This window comes from Oncorhynchus kisutch, linkage group LG23 (assembly GCF_002021735.2).
Source record: "Oncorhynchus kisutch isolate 150728-3 linkage group LG23, Okis_V2, whole genome shotgun sequence".
Lineage (NCBI taxonomy): Eukaryota > Metazoa > Chordata > Actinopteri > Salmoniformes > Salmonidae > Oncorhynchus > Oncorhynchus kisutch.
Window position 1 is genome coordinate 29,030,500 of NC_034196.2, and position 17,755 is coordinate 29,048,254.

Genomic DNA, 17,755 nt, shown 5'->3' on the forward strand with positions numbered 1-17,755 from the left:
CCTGTTCCCACCTGTGTTTGTGGGTAGTTGTTTTCTGTTTTTGTATTCTGTACCAGACAGAACTGTTTCGGTTTCGTTCATTCTCTTTTGTTGTTTTTTTATTCAGTGTTCAATTCATAAATAAAGATGAACACGTACCACACTGCACCTTGGTCCTCACCTTCTTCACCCCATGACAGCCATTACAGAACTACCCACCACCAAAGGACCAAGCAGCGTGTAATGGACTCCTGGACATGGGAGGAAATATTGGCCGGCAAGGGACCCTGGGCACAGCCGGGAGAGTATCGCCATCCGAAAGAGGAGCTGGAGGCAGCTAGAGTGGAGCAGAGACACTACAAGGAATTGGCTCGAGGTAACGTGCATGAGAGGCAGCCCCAGGATTTTTTTAGGGGGGGCACACAGGGAGATTGGCGGAGTCAGGTAGGAGACCTGAGCCAACTACCGTGCTTACCGTGGCGAGAGAGTGACCGGGCAGGCACCGTGTTATGCGGTGAAGCGCACTGTGTCCCCAGTGCGCACGCATAGCCCGGTGTGCTACATCGCAGCTCCTCGAATCGGCCGGGCTAGAGGGGGCATCGAGCCAGGAGGGATGATGCCGGCTCAGCGCATCTGGTCTCCAGTGCGTCTCCCCGGCCCGGGTTATACGGCACCAGCTCTACGCACGGTGTCACCGGTTCGCCAGCACAGCCCAGTGCGGCCTGTTCCAACTCTCCGCACTTGCCGGGCTACAGGGGGTATCCAGCCAGGACAGGTTGTGCAGGCTCGTTGCTCGAGACCTCCAGTGCGCCTCCACGGCCCAGTGCATCCGGTGCCTCGGCCAAGGAGGAGGCCGCCTGTATGTCTCCCCTCCTGTCCGGAGCTGCCGGAGCCGCCCGTCAGTCCGGAGCTGCCGGAGCCGCCCGTCTGTCCGGAGCTGCCGGAGCCGCCCGTCTGTCCGGAGCTGCCGGAGCCGCCCGTCAGTCCGGAGCTGTCGGAGCCGCCCGTCAGTCTGGAGCTGCCGGAGCCGCCCGTCAGTCCGGAGGCGCCAGAGCCGCCCGTCAGTCCGGCACCGCCAGAGTCTCCCGCCTGTCCGGCGCCGCCAGAGCCTCACTCCTGTTTGGGGCCCGCGGTAAGGGTCCCCAGTTCGGAGTCGGCGGCGAGGGTCGCCACTCCAGAGGCGCCACCTAAGTGGGCCAAGACTAAGGTGGAGTGGGGTCTACATCCCGCACCAGAGCCGCCACCGCGGTGAAATGTCCACCCAGACCCTTCCCTATAGGTTCAGGTTTTGCGGCTGGAGTCCGCACCTTTGGGGGTACTGTCATGTCCTGACCTTAGTTCCTTTTTTATGTCTCCGTTTTGGTTTGGTCAGGGCGTGAGTTGGGGTGGGCATTCTATGTTTTGTTCTGTGTGTTGTATTTATTGTGTTTGGCCTGGTATGGTTCCCAATCAGAGGCAGCTGTCAATCGTTGTCTCTGATTGAGAACCATACTTAGGTAGCCTGTTCCCACCTGTGTTTGTGGGTAGTTGTTTTCTGTTTTTGTATTCTGTACCAGACAGAACTGTTTCGTTTTCGTTCATTCTCTTTTTGTTTTTTCATTCAGTGTTCAATTCATAAATAAAGATGAACATGTACCACGCTGCACCTTGGTCCTCACCTTCTTCACCCCACGCCAGCCGTTACACTCGACTATGTGGCTGCGCATGACTTCAGCACCGTTTGTTGACACGACGGTGGTAGAACTGATCACTGACAACAATGAGCCTATTCAGCCTATAGGGACAACAACCTCTCCCTCAATGTCAGCATGACAAAGGAGCTGATCGTGGACTACAGGAAACGGAGGGCCGAGCACGCCCCCATCCAGATCGATGGGGCTGTAGTAGAGCAGGTCGAGAGCTTCAAGATCCTCGGTGTCCACATCACTAAGGAATTAAAATGGGCCACACACACCCACACAGTTGTGAAGAGGCCATGGCAGCGCCTCTTCCTCCTCAGGAGGCTGAAAATATTTGTCACGGGCCACCAGGTCCTCACAAAGTTGTACAGCTGCTCCCTGCCATCTTATTTTGACTTATTATTGTTATTAGCTATTCACTATGTATTCCTCGTGCCGCTATTTATATTTAACAAAATGTATCTTTATCTTTAATTATTGGAAAAGGACCAGTAAGTAAGAATTTTACTGTCAGTCTACACCTGTTGTTTACGAAGCATGTGCCAATTAAAATGGAATTTGATTTGAGTCACAATGAGTCACTGTTGTCCTCTTTCACTAAGCCCTGTGTAGTGCTAAACACATGCACATCAACCATGCAGTTTACACAGTCAAATCAAAACTACATGCGTCACTAAATCTGACAAAAAGACACATGCAACTCACACACATACACCTACAAACAGAGATTGAATGACAGAATTCATGCATCTGTGAATCACACACACACACACACACATATTGGGTTAATGGTTAGAAATACCTTAAACTCTGTGGGTACGATTAGTTTGGGTGTGTCCAGCCCTACAAGCATATCCAGACCCACAAACGTCATGATTGACATGAAGATGGAGAAATCACTGATCAGCTTCCTCAGCTAGGCCCGCCCACACACACAGACAGACAAGAAACAAAAAGGGAAACAGACAGACAAACAGAGGGGTGGTAGAGATGGAGAGACAAAGGTACGAAACAAATACACAACCAGGAGAGAGAGATGAAATAAAACAGAGAAGAAAGTGTCAGTATGTCTCAATATCACTCACTTGAAAAGTGACGTTTTATTCCTAATCATTTCAGGAAGAAGGAAGAGATAAAGAGGGAGAGAAATAGGAAAAACGAGAGAGAGGGAGAGATGGAGCGAGGGATGAGGGGACGAGAGGACCTTGATTTCAGTGAGCACGTGCAGTTTGGGCGTCTCCAGCCCTAACAGGTAGTCTATCCCACAGAATACCAGGATTGAGATGATGATCGAGAAATCACCAATCAGGGAGCGGCACTGGAGCACAGACAGGTAGAGGAGGGGCATGGACAGGAAGGACAGGGAGGGGGGGGGAGTTGGCAGCCAAGAAAAGGGAAGAAGTTAAGTATAAACTCAAAAAACATAAAGGTCCCCCTGTGTCTTCTGTCCCCGTGTCCTCTGCCCCCTGTGTCCCCGTTTCCACAAGTCCCATGTCTCCTATGTACCCCTGTGTCAACTGTGTCCTCTGTCCCGTATGTCCCCCATGCCCTCTGTCCCCTGCATCCCATGTCTCATGTTCTATGTCCCTCTGTGTCTCACCATGGTGGGGAAGTACCGGCTGGTCTTGAACTTCTTGAGTGAGACGGTCATGGAGTAGGTCCCGAAGAACAGGATGAAGGACATGAGGGCCAGGTCAGGGACGTACTTACAGGTGTTTCCCAACAGGGCGCCGCCATACTTCACACACTCCTTCTTACTCAGCTGACTCCAGTCCAGACCTGTTATGTTATACTACAGAGGGGGGTGGGGTGGGGTGGGGTGGGGTGGGGGTGGAGAGAATAGAGAGATAGAGAGAAAGAGTAGAATAACAAGGGAAGAGAGAATACAGAGTAGTGCAGACATGGAAGTGGACAGACAGCACAGGGCTGCTAGTGTAGAGACCTGCCACTAAGTCCTGTGACTATGGTAAGTCCTACTATGTTAAGTATATTTGGACCACATGCAGACTGTCCCTGTAGATTGTTAGTTCCCAAGCCACTTACCAAATCAGTCATGTTATCGTCCGCTAGTGGAACTGAAACATTCAAACCCAGTGGCTGTTAGAGGAAGAGAGACAGGGATAGAGAGACGTCAGGTGCCCCAGCTAGATTACATGATGCCAGTTTCATGGTAACAAGACAGGTTTGTAGCATGCTGTAGCTGTCGAAGTATACTCACTCAGATAGCAGCCAGCGAGAGATAGATAGAGCGGCAGAAACAGAGAGAGAGACAGGCAGAGAGAGAGAAAACAGAGACAGAGAGAGACACAGAGGCAGAAACAGAGAGAGAGAGACAGAGAGAGTGAGAGACATAGACAGAGAGACAGAGAGAGAGAGAGAGACAGAGAGAGAGACAGAGAGAGAGACAGAGAGAGAGGCAGAAACAGACAGCACACACATCAGTTACAGTAGTTAGGAAAGAGAACACAGACAGTATTTTATACACTTACCAAATTATAGGGCTGTCAAGGATGTGCACTCCTTAAACTGTCCTGCAGATGGCAATAGTACACTTCATGTGTGAGGTCTAGTAAAGCTCCCAAAAGAGAATGAGGAGGGAGAGGAGGATCAGTAGAAGGAGGAGGGTGAGGGAGAGGAGGAGAAGGAGGAGAGAGAGGATGAGAGAGAGGAGGAGAGAGGGGAGGAGGGAGAGGAAGAGCAGTAGAATGAGGAGGGAGAGGAGGAGGGAGAGGAAGAGCAGTAGAAGGATGAGGGAGAGGAGGAAGAGTATAAGGGAAGTGGAGGAGAAGGAGGAGGGAGAGGGAGAGGAAGAGCAGTAGAAGGATGAGGGAGAGGAGGAAGAGTAGAAGGAGGGGGAGGAGGAGAAGGAGAGGGAGAGGGAGAGGAAGTACAGTAGAAGGAGGAGGGAGAATAAAAAGGGGAGAAGGAGGAGGGAGAGGGACTGGAGGAGGAGGGAGAGGAGGAGAAAGGCTCACCCTGGTCTGGTGCGATACATTCACACTTGTATGAGGTAACGTAGTCAGGCTTGAAGCCACGGTTGATAGGGTAGTACTTGAAGGATCCCACCTGTAGTTACACATTACATAGACAGTTAAGACATTGTGTGTGTGTGTGTGTGTGTGTGTGTGTGTGTGTGTGTGTGTGTGTGTGTGTGTGTGTGTGTGTGTGTGTGTGTGTGTGTGTGTGTCTGTGTGTCTGTGTGTCTGTGTGTAACCCCACCATCTTCTTAATGGCATCAGAGATGAAGATGAAGGAGATGAGGCTGGAGAAGCCCTCCTCAGTGAAGCGCGTGATGTATTTGATGATGTAACTGGCGTCCGTGGCGACCAGGATCAGACACTGCAGACAGGAGTGGAGACCAATCCACAGACGCAGCTCCATATAATCTATAGTGTTAGACCTGGGACACAGATACACACTAACCAGTCAGTATCAGAAGAAAGGAACTAAGTTAAGGAACCTTAAAGGTCCTCAATCATGTCACCATTGCCCTTGATTCCCTTGTGCTGCTATTTTTATTGACTTGGCCAAAGCTTTTGATACGGTAGACAATTCTATTCTTGTGGGCCAGCTAAGGAGTATTGGTGTTTCTGAGGGGTCTTTGGGCTGGTTTGTTAACTTAACTACCTCTCTCAAAGAGTGCAGTGTATAAAGTCAGACAGTCTGCTGTCTCAGCTACTGCATGTCACCAAGTACCCCAAGGCTCGATCCTAGGCCCCATGCTTCTCAATTTACATCAACAACATAGCTCAGGCAGCAGGAAGCTCTCTCATCTATTTATATCCAGATGATACAGTCTTGTACTCAGCTGGCCCCTCCCCAGATTTTGTGTTAAATGCTCTACAACAAAGCTTTCTTAGTGTCCAAAAAGCTTTCCCTGCCCTTAACCTTGTTTAGAACATCTCCAAAACAAAGGTCATGTGGTTTGGTAAGAAGAATGCCCCTCCTCCCACAGCTGTGATTACTACCTCTGAGGGTTTAGAGCTTGAGGTAGTCACCTCATACAAGTACTTGGGACTATGGCTAGACGATGCACTGTCCTTCTCTCAGCACATATCAAAGCTACAGGCTAAAGTTAAATCTAGACTTGGTTTCCTCTCAGCTGGTTTCCTTTCACCTCAGCTGCCAAACTAACCCTGATTCAGATGACCATCCTACCCATGCTAGATTACATAGACATAATTTATAGAGGGTGCTCTCGAGCGGCTAGATGTTCTTTATCATTCGGCCATCAGTTTTTCCACCAATGCTCCTTATAGGACACATCACTGCACTCTATACTCCTCTGTAAATTGATCCATCTCTGTATACCTGTCGCTTATTTATAAAAACCCGTCTGAGATATCTACTGCAGCCCTCATCCTCCACATACAACACCCATTCTGCCAGTCACATTCTGTTAAAGGTTCCCAAAGCACACACATCCCTGGGTCGCTCCTCTTTTCAGGAAGCTGCAGCTAGAGACTGGAACGAGCTGCAACAAACACTCAAACTGGGCAGTTTTATCTCACTCTTCATTCAAAGACTCAATCATGGAAGCTCTTACTGACAGTTGTGGCTGCTTTGTGTGATGTACTGTTGTCTCTACTTTCTTGCCCTTTGTGCTGTTGATTGTGCCCAATAATGTTTGCACCATGTTTTGTGCTGCTATCATGTTGTGTTGCTACCATGTTGTTGTTATCTTGTGTTGCTAACATGCTGTGTTGTCATGTGTTGCTAACATGCTGTGTTGTCATGTGTTGCTGCCTTGCTATGTTGTTGTCTTAGGTCTCTCTTTATGTAGTGTTGTCTCTGTTGTTGTGGTGTGTGGTTTGTCCTATATTTATACTGTATTTATTTTGTATTTTTTTACCCCAGCCCCCGTCCCCGGATGAGGACTTTTGCCTTTGGTAGGTTGTCATTGTAAATAAGAATTTGTTCTTAATTGACTTTCCTAGTTAATAAAGGGTAAATAAAATAAAATAATAAAATAAAAGTGCATGAAACAAGTATCCGACAGATACTGTGCGTGTGTGCGTGTGTGCGTGTGTGTGCACGTATGGCTCACTTGCAGAACTCGTAGAGCAGTTTCTCAAAGATGAGGATGGGTCCAGTGGAACTGAGGATGATGAGAGGTTGACCTCCTAACAGACAGAACACTGTACCTGCTAACGCTGTACCTAGGAAACTCTCCATCACACCCTGGCACAGAGAGCAAGAGTGGGGGGGGGGGGGAGAGAGAGAGAGAGAGTAGGAGATAAGACAAGTGTGTGTGTGTGTGTGTTTTGGTGTGTGTGTTTTGGTGTGTGTGTGTGTGTGTGTGTGTGTGTGTGTGTGTGTGTGTGTGTGTGTGTGTGTGTGTGTGTGTGTGTGTGTGTGTGTGTGTGTGTGTGTGTGTGTGTGTGTGTGTGTGTGTGTGTGTGTGTGTGTGTGTGTGTGTGTGTGTACCTGGTAGTTATCTGTGGCATCTCCCAGCAGGCCTCCGAAGGTGATGGCGTTGGTGATGCAGCCCAGGTAGATGAACAGCACAGCAGAGATGGACTGGATGTGGAATCCCTGGGAGAAATCACTAAGGATCCACGGAACCTTCCTCTTAATGTCCAGCCACAGGCCTCCACAGAACCTGGGGAACGCACACAGAGGTGACTCCATCCACTCTCATTGACTCTGACTCTGAAGTCAGGGTTGGAGTCCCCTTGAGGGATAGCATAATGAAGGATAAATAAGTTGTATGAAAGGTAGGTTCAGCAAAATGCCGTTGCCACAAGCAGCACCGCTGTTGTTGTTATAAAAGCAATCTTATAAGTGGATGCACGTGGCATTTTGGCAACTTAAAATATAAAAACTTTATATCGGAGTTGTGCCTGTTCACACATGTATCTGTCTTCTCATTGGCTAGAATGGCCCCACCTGATCTCGTCTCCTCTTGTCTGCCTTCCATCTTTGTGTACATGTATTTCCATTGTTAGAGCGGTCACTCAACCATCTTGTCAATATAATTGATAAACTTCCTAAATGTAATTTTGTTTTTGTCGGGGGCCCCCTAGCTGTCGGGGGCAGTACGCGCAGCACGTAGTCTGCAAATAGGCAGAGGCGGCACTGATCTACGTCATATCGCTGACTCTACTTTTACATTGAACTGAGTCAAAATCCACAAAATCAGGAGTAATGCACCACAAAGCCCCTCTCCCATCGCTCCCAGTTCTCAAATCGCTCCCAGTTCTCCCATCGCCCCCAGTTCTCCCAGTTCTCCCAGTTCTCCTATCGCTCCCAGTTCTCCCAACGCTGCCAGTTCTCACAGTTCTCCTATCGCTCCCAGTTCTCCCATCTCTCCCATCGCTCCCAGTTCTCCCATCGCTCCCAACGCTGCCAGTTCTCCCAACGCTGCCAGTTCTCCCAGTTCTCCCAGTTCTCCTATCGCTCCCAGTTCTCCCAGTTCTTCCATCGTTCCCAGTTCTCTCAGTTCTTCCAGTTCTCCCAGTTCTCTCAGTTCAACCAGTTCTCCCATCACTCCCAGTTCTCTCAGGTCTCCCAGTTCTCCCATCGCTCCCAGTTCTCTCAGTTCTCCCAGTTCTCCCATCGCTCCCAGTTCTCCCATTGCTCCCAGTTCACCCAGTTCTCCCATCGCTCCCAGTTCTCCCAGTTCTCCCAACGCTGCCAGTTCTCCCAACGCTGCCAGTTCTCCCAGTTCTCCTATCGCTCCCAGTTCTCCCAGTTCTCCCATCGTTCCCAGTTCTCTCAGTTCTTCCAGTTCTCCCAGTTCTCTCAGTTCAACCAGTTCTCCCATCACTCCCAGTTCTCTCAGCTCTCCCAGTTCTCCCATCGCTCCCAGTTCTCCCAGTTCTCTCATCGCTCCCAGTTCTCCCATCGCTGCCAGTTCTCCCATCACTCCCAGTTCACCCATTGCTCCCAGTTCTCCCATTGCTCCCAGTTCTCCCAGTTCTCCCATCACTCCCAGTTCACCCATCGCTCCCAGTTCTCCCATTGCTCCCAGTTCACCCAGTTCTCCCATCGCTCCCAGTTCTCTCAGTTCTCCCAGTTCTCCCAGTTCTCCCATCGCTCCCAGTTCTCCCATTGCTCCCAGTTCACCCAGTTCTCCCATCGCTCCCAGTTCTCCAGGTCTCCCAGTTCTCCAGGTCTCCCATCGCTCCCAGGTCTCCCATCGCTCCCAGTTCTCCCAGTTCTCCAGGCCTCCCAGTTCTCCCAGCTCTCCAGGTCTCCCAGTTCTCCAGGTCTCCCAGTTCTCCCAGTTCTCCAGGTCTCCCATCGCTCCCAGTTCTCCCAGTTCTCCCATCACTCCCAGTTCTCCCATCGCTGCCAGTTCTCCCAGGTCTCTCAGTTCTTCCAGTTCTACCGGTTCTCCCATCGCTCCCAGTTCTCCCAGTCCTCCCAGCTCTCAGTTCTCCCAGTTCTCCCATCGCTCCCAGTTCTCCCAGTTCTCCCAGTTCTCTCAGTTCTCCCAGTTCTCCCATCGCTCCCAGTTCTCCCAGTTCTCCCATCGCTCCCAGTTCTCCCATTGCTCCCAGTTCACCCAGTTCTCCCATCGCTCCCAGTTCTCCCAGTCTCCCAGTTCTCCAGGTCTCCCAGTTCTCCCAGTTCTCCAGTTCTCCCAGTTCTCCAGGTCTCCCATCGCTCCCAGGTCTCCCATTGCTCCCAGGTCTCCCAGTTCTCCCATCGCTCCCAGTTCTCCCAGTTCTCCAGGTCTCCCAGTTCTCCCAGTTCTCCAGGTCTCCCAGTTCTCCAGGTCTCCCAGTTCTCCCAGTTCTCCAGGTCTCCCATCGCTCCCAGTTCTCCCAGTTCTCCCAGTTCTCCCATCACTCCCAGTTCTCCCATCGCTGCCAGTTCTCCCAGGTCTCTCAGTTCTTCCAGTTCTACCGGTTCTCCCATCGCTCCCAGTTCTCCCAGTCCTCCCAGCTCTCAGTTCTCCCAGTTCTCCCATCGCTCCCAGTTCTCCCAGTTCTCTCAGTTCTCCCAGTTCTCCCATTGCTCCCAGTTCTCCCAGTTCTCTCAGTTCTCCCAGTTCTCCCATCGCTCCCAGTTCTCTCAGTTCTCCCAGTTCTCCCAGTTCTCCTTTACCTGCCAGTGAATTGCAGTTCCTCTCCCAGCTCGTGGGGGGCTGGCATCTCCTCGTCCTCTCCTCCTCCTGCCCCCCCGACCGCCCCGTTTACCTGGCCCAGCTCGTTCAGGTTCAGCACAGACTTCCTGTTGGGGGTTGGAGGGGGGAGGTGGAAGGGTAGCAAGTTTTAGTTGTGGTGGGAGGGGAAGGGGGAAGAGATCCCTGACCCAGTCCAAACACAATCACTTCTCCTTCTTCCACTTCCTTCCCTCCCCTCCTTCACTTCCTCTCCTCTTCTGACTAACTAACTAACGAACTAACTTCCTAACTGACTGCCTAACTGCCTAATTAACTAACTCCTTATCTGACTGCCTAACTGCCTACTTAACTAACTCCTTATCTGACTGCCTAACTGCCTAATTAACTAACTCCTTATCTGACTGCCTAACTGCCTAATTAACTAACTCCTTATCTGACTGCCTAACTGCCTAATTAACTAACTCCTTATCTGACTGCCTAACTGCCTAATTAACTAACTCCTTATCTGACTGCCTAACTGCCTATCTGACTCCCTATCTGACTGCCTTACTGCCTAACTAACTACCTAACTGCCTAACTAACTAACTCCCTATCTGACTGCCTAACTGCCTAACTAACTACCTAACTAACTACCTAACTAACTAACTCCTTAACTGACTGCCTTACTAACTAACTCCTTAACTGATTGGCTAACTGCCTACCTGCCTAACTAACTAACTAAATAACTAACTAACTAACTAACTTACTCCTAAGCTGACTAACTGCCTAACTTACTAACTAACTAACTCCTTAGCTGACTGCCTAACTGCCTAACTGCCTAACTAACTAACTCCTTAACTGATTGCCTAATTGCCTAACTAACCAACTAACTAACTGCTTAACTGCTTACCTGACTGCCTAATTGCTTAACTTACTTACTAACTACACTGAACAAATGAATAGATCTGATAGGTGGTTCATCCTCTGTACCTCATGTCGGCAGAGGGGACTTTCTTGGGGGGCTCGATGCGTATTTTGGGGTCCCACTCCCCTGGTGGCAGAACGATGACCTCATCCAGAAACTCATCAATCCCAGCGATCAGGTCATCACGGTCCCGGGCTTTATACGCCACATCACTAAACAACTGACAAGACAGCACACCACACAGTTACACACAGCATATGATGTTATGAGTGTGTGTGTGTGCTTATGTGTGTGTTAATGAAGAGGTCAGAGTTGAACTGCAGAGCCCTGGCTGTAACATATTGATTGAGTGTGTGAGGTAAAGTATCCACTGCATATCTTGAGGTTATGAAAACCCCCCTGAATCTAAACACTCTTTTTTATGGCTCAGCTTAATTAACTTTTAAGCACACAAAAATATTTGGTCATTCTTACGTCATCCACCATGAGCGTAGCAATGGCTCGACCAATCTCGTTGTAGGACTTGCCTTTGCCATGAGGACCAAGCAAGACAAACAGAAACCTGCCAGAAGACAAGGGATTAACACACCTGTAGAGCAGCAGGACACACACAGACGCATGCTCACACTCATGCACGCACGAGCACACACACCTGGTAGGTACGGGGACCTCGGTCAGGCCTCCCAGTGTGGTAGCTTGGGCCAAACGTACAAACGCTACAAATGGTTTGTCCAGGAAGTCCACTTCTCCAATCAGAACGTTAGATGCCTCGGCATCACGAGGAATCTTCTTCATGAACTTGTTCTTCAGCTAGAGTGGAGAGAAGGCAGGATGGTAGAGAAAGAGAGAGAGAGAATGGAGAGAAGGCAGGATGGTAGAGAAAGAGAGAGAGAGAATCGCAAGAAGGCAGGATGGTAGAGAAAGAGAGAGAGAGAATGGCAAGAAGGCAGGATGGTAGAGAAAGAGAAAGAGAGAATGGAGAGAAGGCAGGATGGTAGAGAAAGAGAAAGAGAGAATGGAGAGAAGGCAGGATGGTAGAGAAAGAGAGAGAGAGAGAATGGAGAGAAGGCAGGATGGTAGAGAAAGAGAGAGAGAGAGAATGGAGAGAAGGCAGGATGGTAGAGAAAGAGAGAGAGAGAGAATGGAGAGAAGGCAGGATGGTAGAGAAAGAGAGAGAGAGAATGGAGAGAAGGCAGAATGGTAGAGAAAGAGAGAGAGAGAATGGAGAGAAGGCAGGATGGTAGAGAAAGAGAGAGAGAGAATGGAGAGAAGACAGGATGGTAGAGAAAGAGAGAGAGAGAATGGACTTCACAAAATGGGACAAACACCAAATTGAGACTCTGCATGCAGAATTCTGCAAAAATATCCTCCGTGTACAACGTAGAACACCAAATAATGCATGCAGAGCAGAATTAGGCCAATACCCACTAATTATCAAAATCCAGAAAAGAGCTGTTAAATTCTACAACCACCTAAAAGGAAGCGATTCACAGACCTTCCATAACAAAGCCATCACCTACAGAGAGATGAACCTGGAGAAGAGTCCCCTAAGCAAGCTGGTCCTGGGGCTCTGTTCACAAACACAAACACACACTACAGAGCCCCAGGACAGCAGCACAATTAGACCCAACCAAATCATGAGAAAACAAAAAGATAACTACTTAACACATTGGAAAGAATTAACAAAAAAACAGAGCAAACTAGAATGCTATTTGGCCCTACACAGAGAGTACACAGCGGCAGAATACCTGACCACTGTGACTGACCCAAAATTAAGGAAAGCCTTGACTATGTACAGACTCAGTGAGCATAGCCTTGCTATTGAGAAAGGCCGCCGTAGGCAGACATGGCTCTCAAGAGAAGACAGGCTATGTGCTCACTGCCCACAAAATGAGGTGGAAACTGAGCTGCACTTCCTAACCTCCTGCCCAATGTATGATCATATTAGAGAGACATATTTCCCTCAGATTACACAGATCCACAAAGAATTCGAAAACAAATCCAATTTTGAAAAACTCCCATATCTACTGGGTGAAATTCCACAGTGTGCCATCACAGCAGCAAGATTTGTGACCTGTTGCCACGAGAAAAGGGCAACCAGTGAAGAACAAACACCATTGTAAATACAACCCATATTTATGCTTATTTATTTTATCTTGTGTCCTTTAGCCATTTGTACATTGTTAGAACACTGTATATATATATATAATATGACATTTGTAATGTCTTTACTGTTTTAACTTCTGTATGTGTAATGTTTACTGTTAATTTTTGTTGTTTTTCACTTTATATATTCACTTTGTATGTTGTCTACCTCACTTGCTTTGGCAATGTTAACACATGTTTCCCATGCCAATAAAGCCCTTGAATTGAATTGAATTGAATGGAGAGAAGGCAGGATGGTAGAGAAAGAGAGAGAGAGAATGGAGAGAAAGAGGTGACCGAGGATCAATAAATATTTATTTAGGGATCAAATAGAGAGCAGGATTCAGAATAATTATAAGGCATCTTGGCATTGTCATTAAACCTAATGAAGGCTATTGTAGCTGTCTGTTATAGTGCTAAAGTAAAGCAGCATTTACAATGTAAAGGCATTTCTTTACTGTCCTTTCACACAGCATTGCAGCTGAAGTTATGTCATCATTATGTCAGTGTCGATATCTATAGCTGATCACTCACCGCATGTGATCCCTGGGACACGATGCAAGTACACACACTCCAATGGTACTGTAGATCATTATTGCTACACACACACACCCACACAATCTCCACTGGCCACTCAATACTTCTGCATACTTCACTTATACAAAATCACACAACCCTGCTGAAAAAACCAGCATGCTGGTCTATGTTGGTCCATGCTGGTCAGTGCTGGTCGGATGTTGGTCAAGCGGGTCGAGCTGGTCTGATAAGTATGGCCTAACAGGTTCTGCTGGCCGACCAGCAGGGTGTAGCTGGTTATGCTGGCAGACTAGCATGGTCTAGCTGGTTATGCTGGCAGACTAGCATTGTCTAGTTGGTTATGCTGGCAGACTAGCATGGTCTAGTTGGTTATGCTGTCAGACTAGCATGGTCTAGCTGGTTATGCTGGCAGACTAGCATGGTCTAGCTGGTTATGCTGGCAGACTAGCATGGTCTAGTTGGTTATGCTGGCAGACTAGCATGGTCTAGCTGGTTATGCTGGCAGACTAGCATGGTCTAGCTGGTTATGCTGGCAGACTAGCATGGTCTAGTTGGTTATGCTGGCAGACTAGCATGGTCTAGCTGGTTATGCTGGCAGACTAGCATGGTCTAGTTGGTTATGCTGGCAGACTAGCATGGTCTAGCTGGTTATGCTGGCAGACTAGCATGGTCTAGTTGGTTATGCTGGCAGACTAGCATGGTCTAGCTGGTTATGCTGGCAGACTAGCATGGTCTAGTTGGTTATGCTGGCAGACTAGCATGGTCTAGCTGGTTATGCTGGCAGACTAGCATGGTCTAGCTGGTTATGCTGGCAGACTAGCATGGTCTAGCTGGTTATGCTGGCAGACTAGCATGGTCTAGTTGGTTATGCTGGCAGACTAGCATGGTCTAGCTGGTTATGCTGGCAGACTAGCATGGTCTAGTTGGTTATGCTGGCAGACTAGCATGGTCTAGTTGGTTATGCTGGCAGACTAGCATGGTCTAGTTGGTTATGCTGGCAGACTAGCATGGTCTAGCTGGTTATGCTGGCAGACTAGCATGGTCTAGTTGGTTATGCTGGCAGATGAACCTTCATTGTGTTTTCACTGGTGACCAACCTTCATTGTGTTTTGGACACTGGAGACTGGTATACAAAGTGATGTTTAATTCCTATTGGAATCCAGCCAGAGTGGATTCCCACAATCTACATTCAGAATAATGGCCGTGGTTTTGCAGACCAGCAGTGGTGGAAAAAGTACCCAACTGTCAGTTGAGTAAAAGTTGACCTTTGAGTAAAAGTAAAGACACCTTAATAGAAAATAAAATAAAAGTAAATAATAAATAATAAATAAAAGTGAAAGTCACCCAGTAAAATACTACTTGAGTAAAAGTCTAAAAGTATTTTCTTTTAAATATACTTAAGTATCGAAAGTAAATGTCAATGATAAAATATACTTACTGTAAGTATCATAAGTAAAAGTATAAATCATTTTACATTCCTTATATTAACAAACCAGACGGCACGATTTCCTTGTTTTTATTTATTTAGGAATAGCGAGGGCACACTCCAACACTCAATTTACAAACAAAACATTTGTGTTTAGGGAGTCTGCCAGATCAGAAGCAGTAGGGGTCACCAGGGATGTTCTCTTGATAAGTTTGTGAATTGGACCATCTTCCTGTCCTGCTAAGCATTCAAAGTACTTTTGGGTGTCAGGGAAATGTATGGAGTAAAAAGTACATTATTTTCTTTAGTAATGTAGTGAAGTAATGGTAAAAATTGTCAAAAATATAAATAGTAAAGTAAAGCACAGACACCCCCCAAAACTACTTAAGTAGTACTTTAAAGTATTTTTACTGAACTACTTCACACCACTGCAGACCAGCAATATTCTGATTCATTGGGAGACTACCTCACTTGGGATTTGAACTCACAACCTCTCGGTCACTGACATAGCACACATCCCTGCAGCCCAGCCCCCGCAAGGTGTGTCTTTAATTAGATTGTTTTAGATTTGTATGATTTGTTTGTATTATTTGTGAGCTCTAACTTTTATTACTTTGATTCAATTATTGGAGTCCTCTAGGTTGATGCATTAATATGCACCGAAAGTTATTGATACCACGAGGTGGATCAAACAGATCTGTTTGTTGTTGACCTTTACACTGGTGACCTCAGCTCCTCATTCAATTGAGATAACTTTCCCTGAAACTAACCAACTTTCTCTTCTCTCATAATAGATTTGTAAGACATAACTATACAAAATATACCTTGAAATAGTAAGATAACATGTTTTGCTAAGAATATTATGGGTTGTGTGATGTTGCTGTTTTACAGGCAACATAATATATGTTTTTCTGGTCTCAATCCTGGGCCCGTTAACAAACACGTCATAAGCCATTTATTACAGGAAATGAGCTTTCAAACGGCAAAGTTATCTCAATCTAATTGCAGAATGTGTAGGATAGCATGAAATTAGCTCTAAAACAGTCATTTTTTCAATCTGCTAGATGGGACCAAAAAAATCCCCCCAAATAAAAAACAAAAAACAAAAGAAAATCTATTGTGGTCCCACAGGGACCCTGTTTATAGTGTCTGTTGGCTATCCAGGGCTTTAAAAATGTATCTAGACATAATTACTAGACATTTGCACAAAGTATTCAGACCCCTTCACTTTATCCACATTTTGTTACGTTACAGCCTTATTCTAAATTTGATTAAATAAATAAAAAATCCTCATCAATCAACACATAATACCCCATAATGACAAAGCAAAAACTGTTTTTTTGTCATTTTTGCAAATGTATACAAAATAAAAAACAGATACCTTATTTAAATAAGTATTCAGACCCTTTGCTATGAGACTCGAAATTGAGCACAGGTGCAGCTTGTTTCCATTGATCATCCTTGAGATGTTTCTAAAACTTGACTTGAGTCCACTTGTGGAACTTGAATTGATTGGACATGATTTGGAGGTCCCACAGTTGACAGTGCATGTCAGAGGAAAAACCAACCTTGAGGTCGAAGAAATTGTCCATTGAGCTTCGTGTCAGGATTGTGTCGAGGCACAGATCTGGGTGATGAAACCAAAACATTTCTGCATTATTGAAGGTCCCATCATTCTTATATGGAAAGAGTTTGCAACCACCAAGACTCTTCCTAGAGCTGGCCGCCCGGCCAAACTGAGCAATCGGGGGGAGAAGGGCCTTGGTCAGGGAGGTGACCAAGAACCCGATGGTCACTCTGACAGAGCTCCAGAGTTCCTCTGTGGAGATGGGAGAACCTTCCAGAAGGACAACCATCTCTGCAGCACCCCACCAATCAGGCCTTTATGTTAGAGTGGCCAGATGGGAGCCACTCCTCAGTAAAATGCACATGACAGCCCCCTTGGAGTTTGCAAAAATGCACCTAAAGGACTCTCAGACCCATGAGAAACATCTCTGGTCTGGTCTGATGAAACCAAGATTGAGCTCTTTGGCCTAATTGCCAAGCTTCACGTCTGGAGGAAACCAGGCATCACTCATCACATGGCCAATACCATCTGTATGGTGAAGCATGGTGGTGGCAGCATCATGCTGTGGGATTTTTTTCAGCAGCAGGGACTGGGAGACTAGTCAGGATCGAGGGAAAGATGAATGGAGCAAAGTACAGAGAAATCCTTGATGAAAATCTGCTACAGAGTACTCAGGACCTCAGACTGGGGCATAGGTTCACCTTCCTACAGGACAAGACAATGCAGGAGTTGCTTCGGGACAAGTCTCTTAATGTCCTTAAGTGGCCCAGCCAGAGCCCGGACTTGAATCCGATCTCTGGAGAGGCCTGAAACTAGCTGTGCAGCGACGCTCCCCATCCAACCTGGCAGAGCTTGAGAGATTCTGCAGAGAAGAAAAGGTGAAACTCCCCAAATACAGGTGTGCCAAGCTTGTAGCGTCATCAAATCAAATTTTGTTCGTCACATACACATGGTTAGCAGATGTTATTGCAAGTGTAGCGAAATGCTTGTGCTTCTAGTTCCGACAGTGCAGCAATATCTAACATGTAATCTAACAATTCCACAACTACCTATTAGTATGCGCCCGGCCCGCCACAGGAGTCACTAGAGTGCGATGGGACAAGGACATCCCGGCCGGCCAAACCCTTCCCTAACCTGGACGACGCTGGGACAATTGTGCGCCGCCTCATATGTCTCCCGGTTGCGGCCAGCTGTGACATCACTTTATTAAAGTGATTTCAAGTCTGTATGTAGGCAGCTGCCTCTCTGTGTTAGTGATAGCTGTTTAACATTCTTATGGCCTTGAGATACAAGCTGTTTTTCAGTCTCCTGTACTGACCTCACCTTCTGGATGGTATCGGGGTGAACAAGCAGTGGCTTGGGTGGTTGTTGTCCTTGATGATCTTTTTGGCCTTCCTGTGACATCAGGTGTTGTAGGTGTCCTGGATGGCAGGTAGTTTGCACC

The 17,755-nt window shown here is 47.4% G+C and overlaps 1 protein-coding gene across 2 annotated transcripts in view; it reads right to left on the reverse strand.

The window, feature by feature from the left end:
* Window positions 1-17,755, reverse strand: part of slc4a5b (solute carrier family 4 member 5b) — a 46,503-nt gene that overhangs the window by 9,436 nt on the left and 19,312 nt on the right. For both annotated transcript variants that reach the window (XM_031802977.1, XM_031802978.1), the window contains exons 9-19: window positions 11,289-11,446; window positions 11,111-11,198; window positions 10,702-10,856; window positions 9,714-9,839; window positions 7,086-7,260; window positions 6,706-6,839; window positions 4,878-5,058; window positions 4,634-4,724; window positions 3,702-3,733; window positions 3,259-3,450; window positions 2,461-2,574 (exon numbers count right to left, since the gene is read on the reverse strand). In XM_031802977.1, coding sequence (XP_031658837.1) covers window positions 2,461-2,574; window positions 3,259-3,450; window positions 3,702-3,733; window positions 4,634-4,724; window positions 4,878-5,058; window positions 6,706-6,839; window positions 7,086-7,260; window positions 9,714-9,839; window positions 10,702-10,856; window positions 11,111-11,198; window positions 11,289-11,446 — 1,446 coding nt within the window. The remainder of the gene's footprint in view (window positions 1-2,460; window positions 2,575-3,258; window positions 3,451-3,701; window positions 3,734-4,633; window positions 4,725-4,877; window positions 5,059-6,705; window positions 6,840-7,085; window positions 7,261-9,713; window positions 9,840-10,701; window positions 10,857-11,110; window positions 11,199-11,288; window positions 11,447-17,755) is intronic.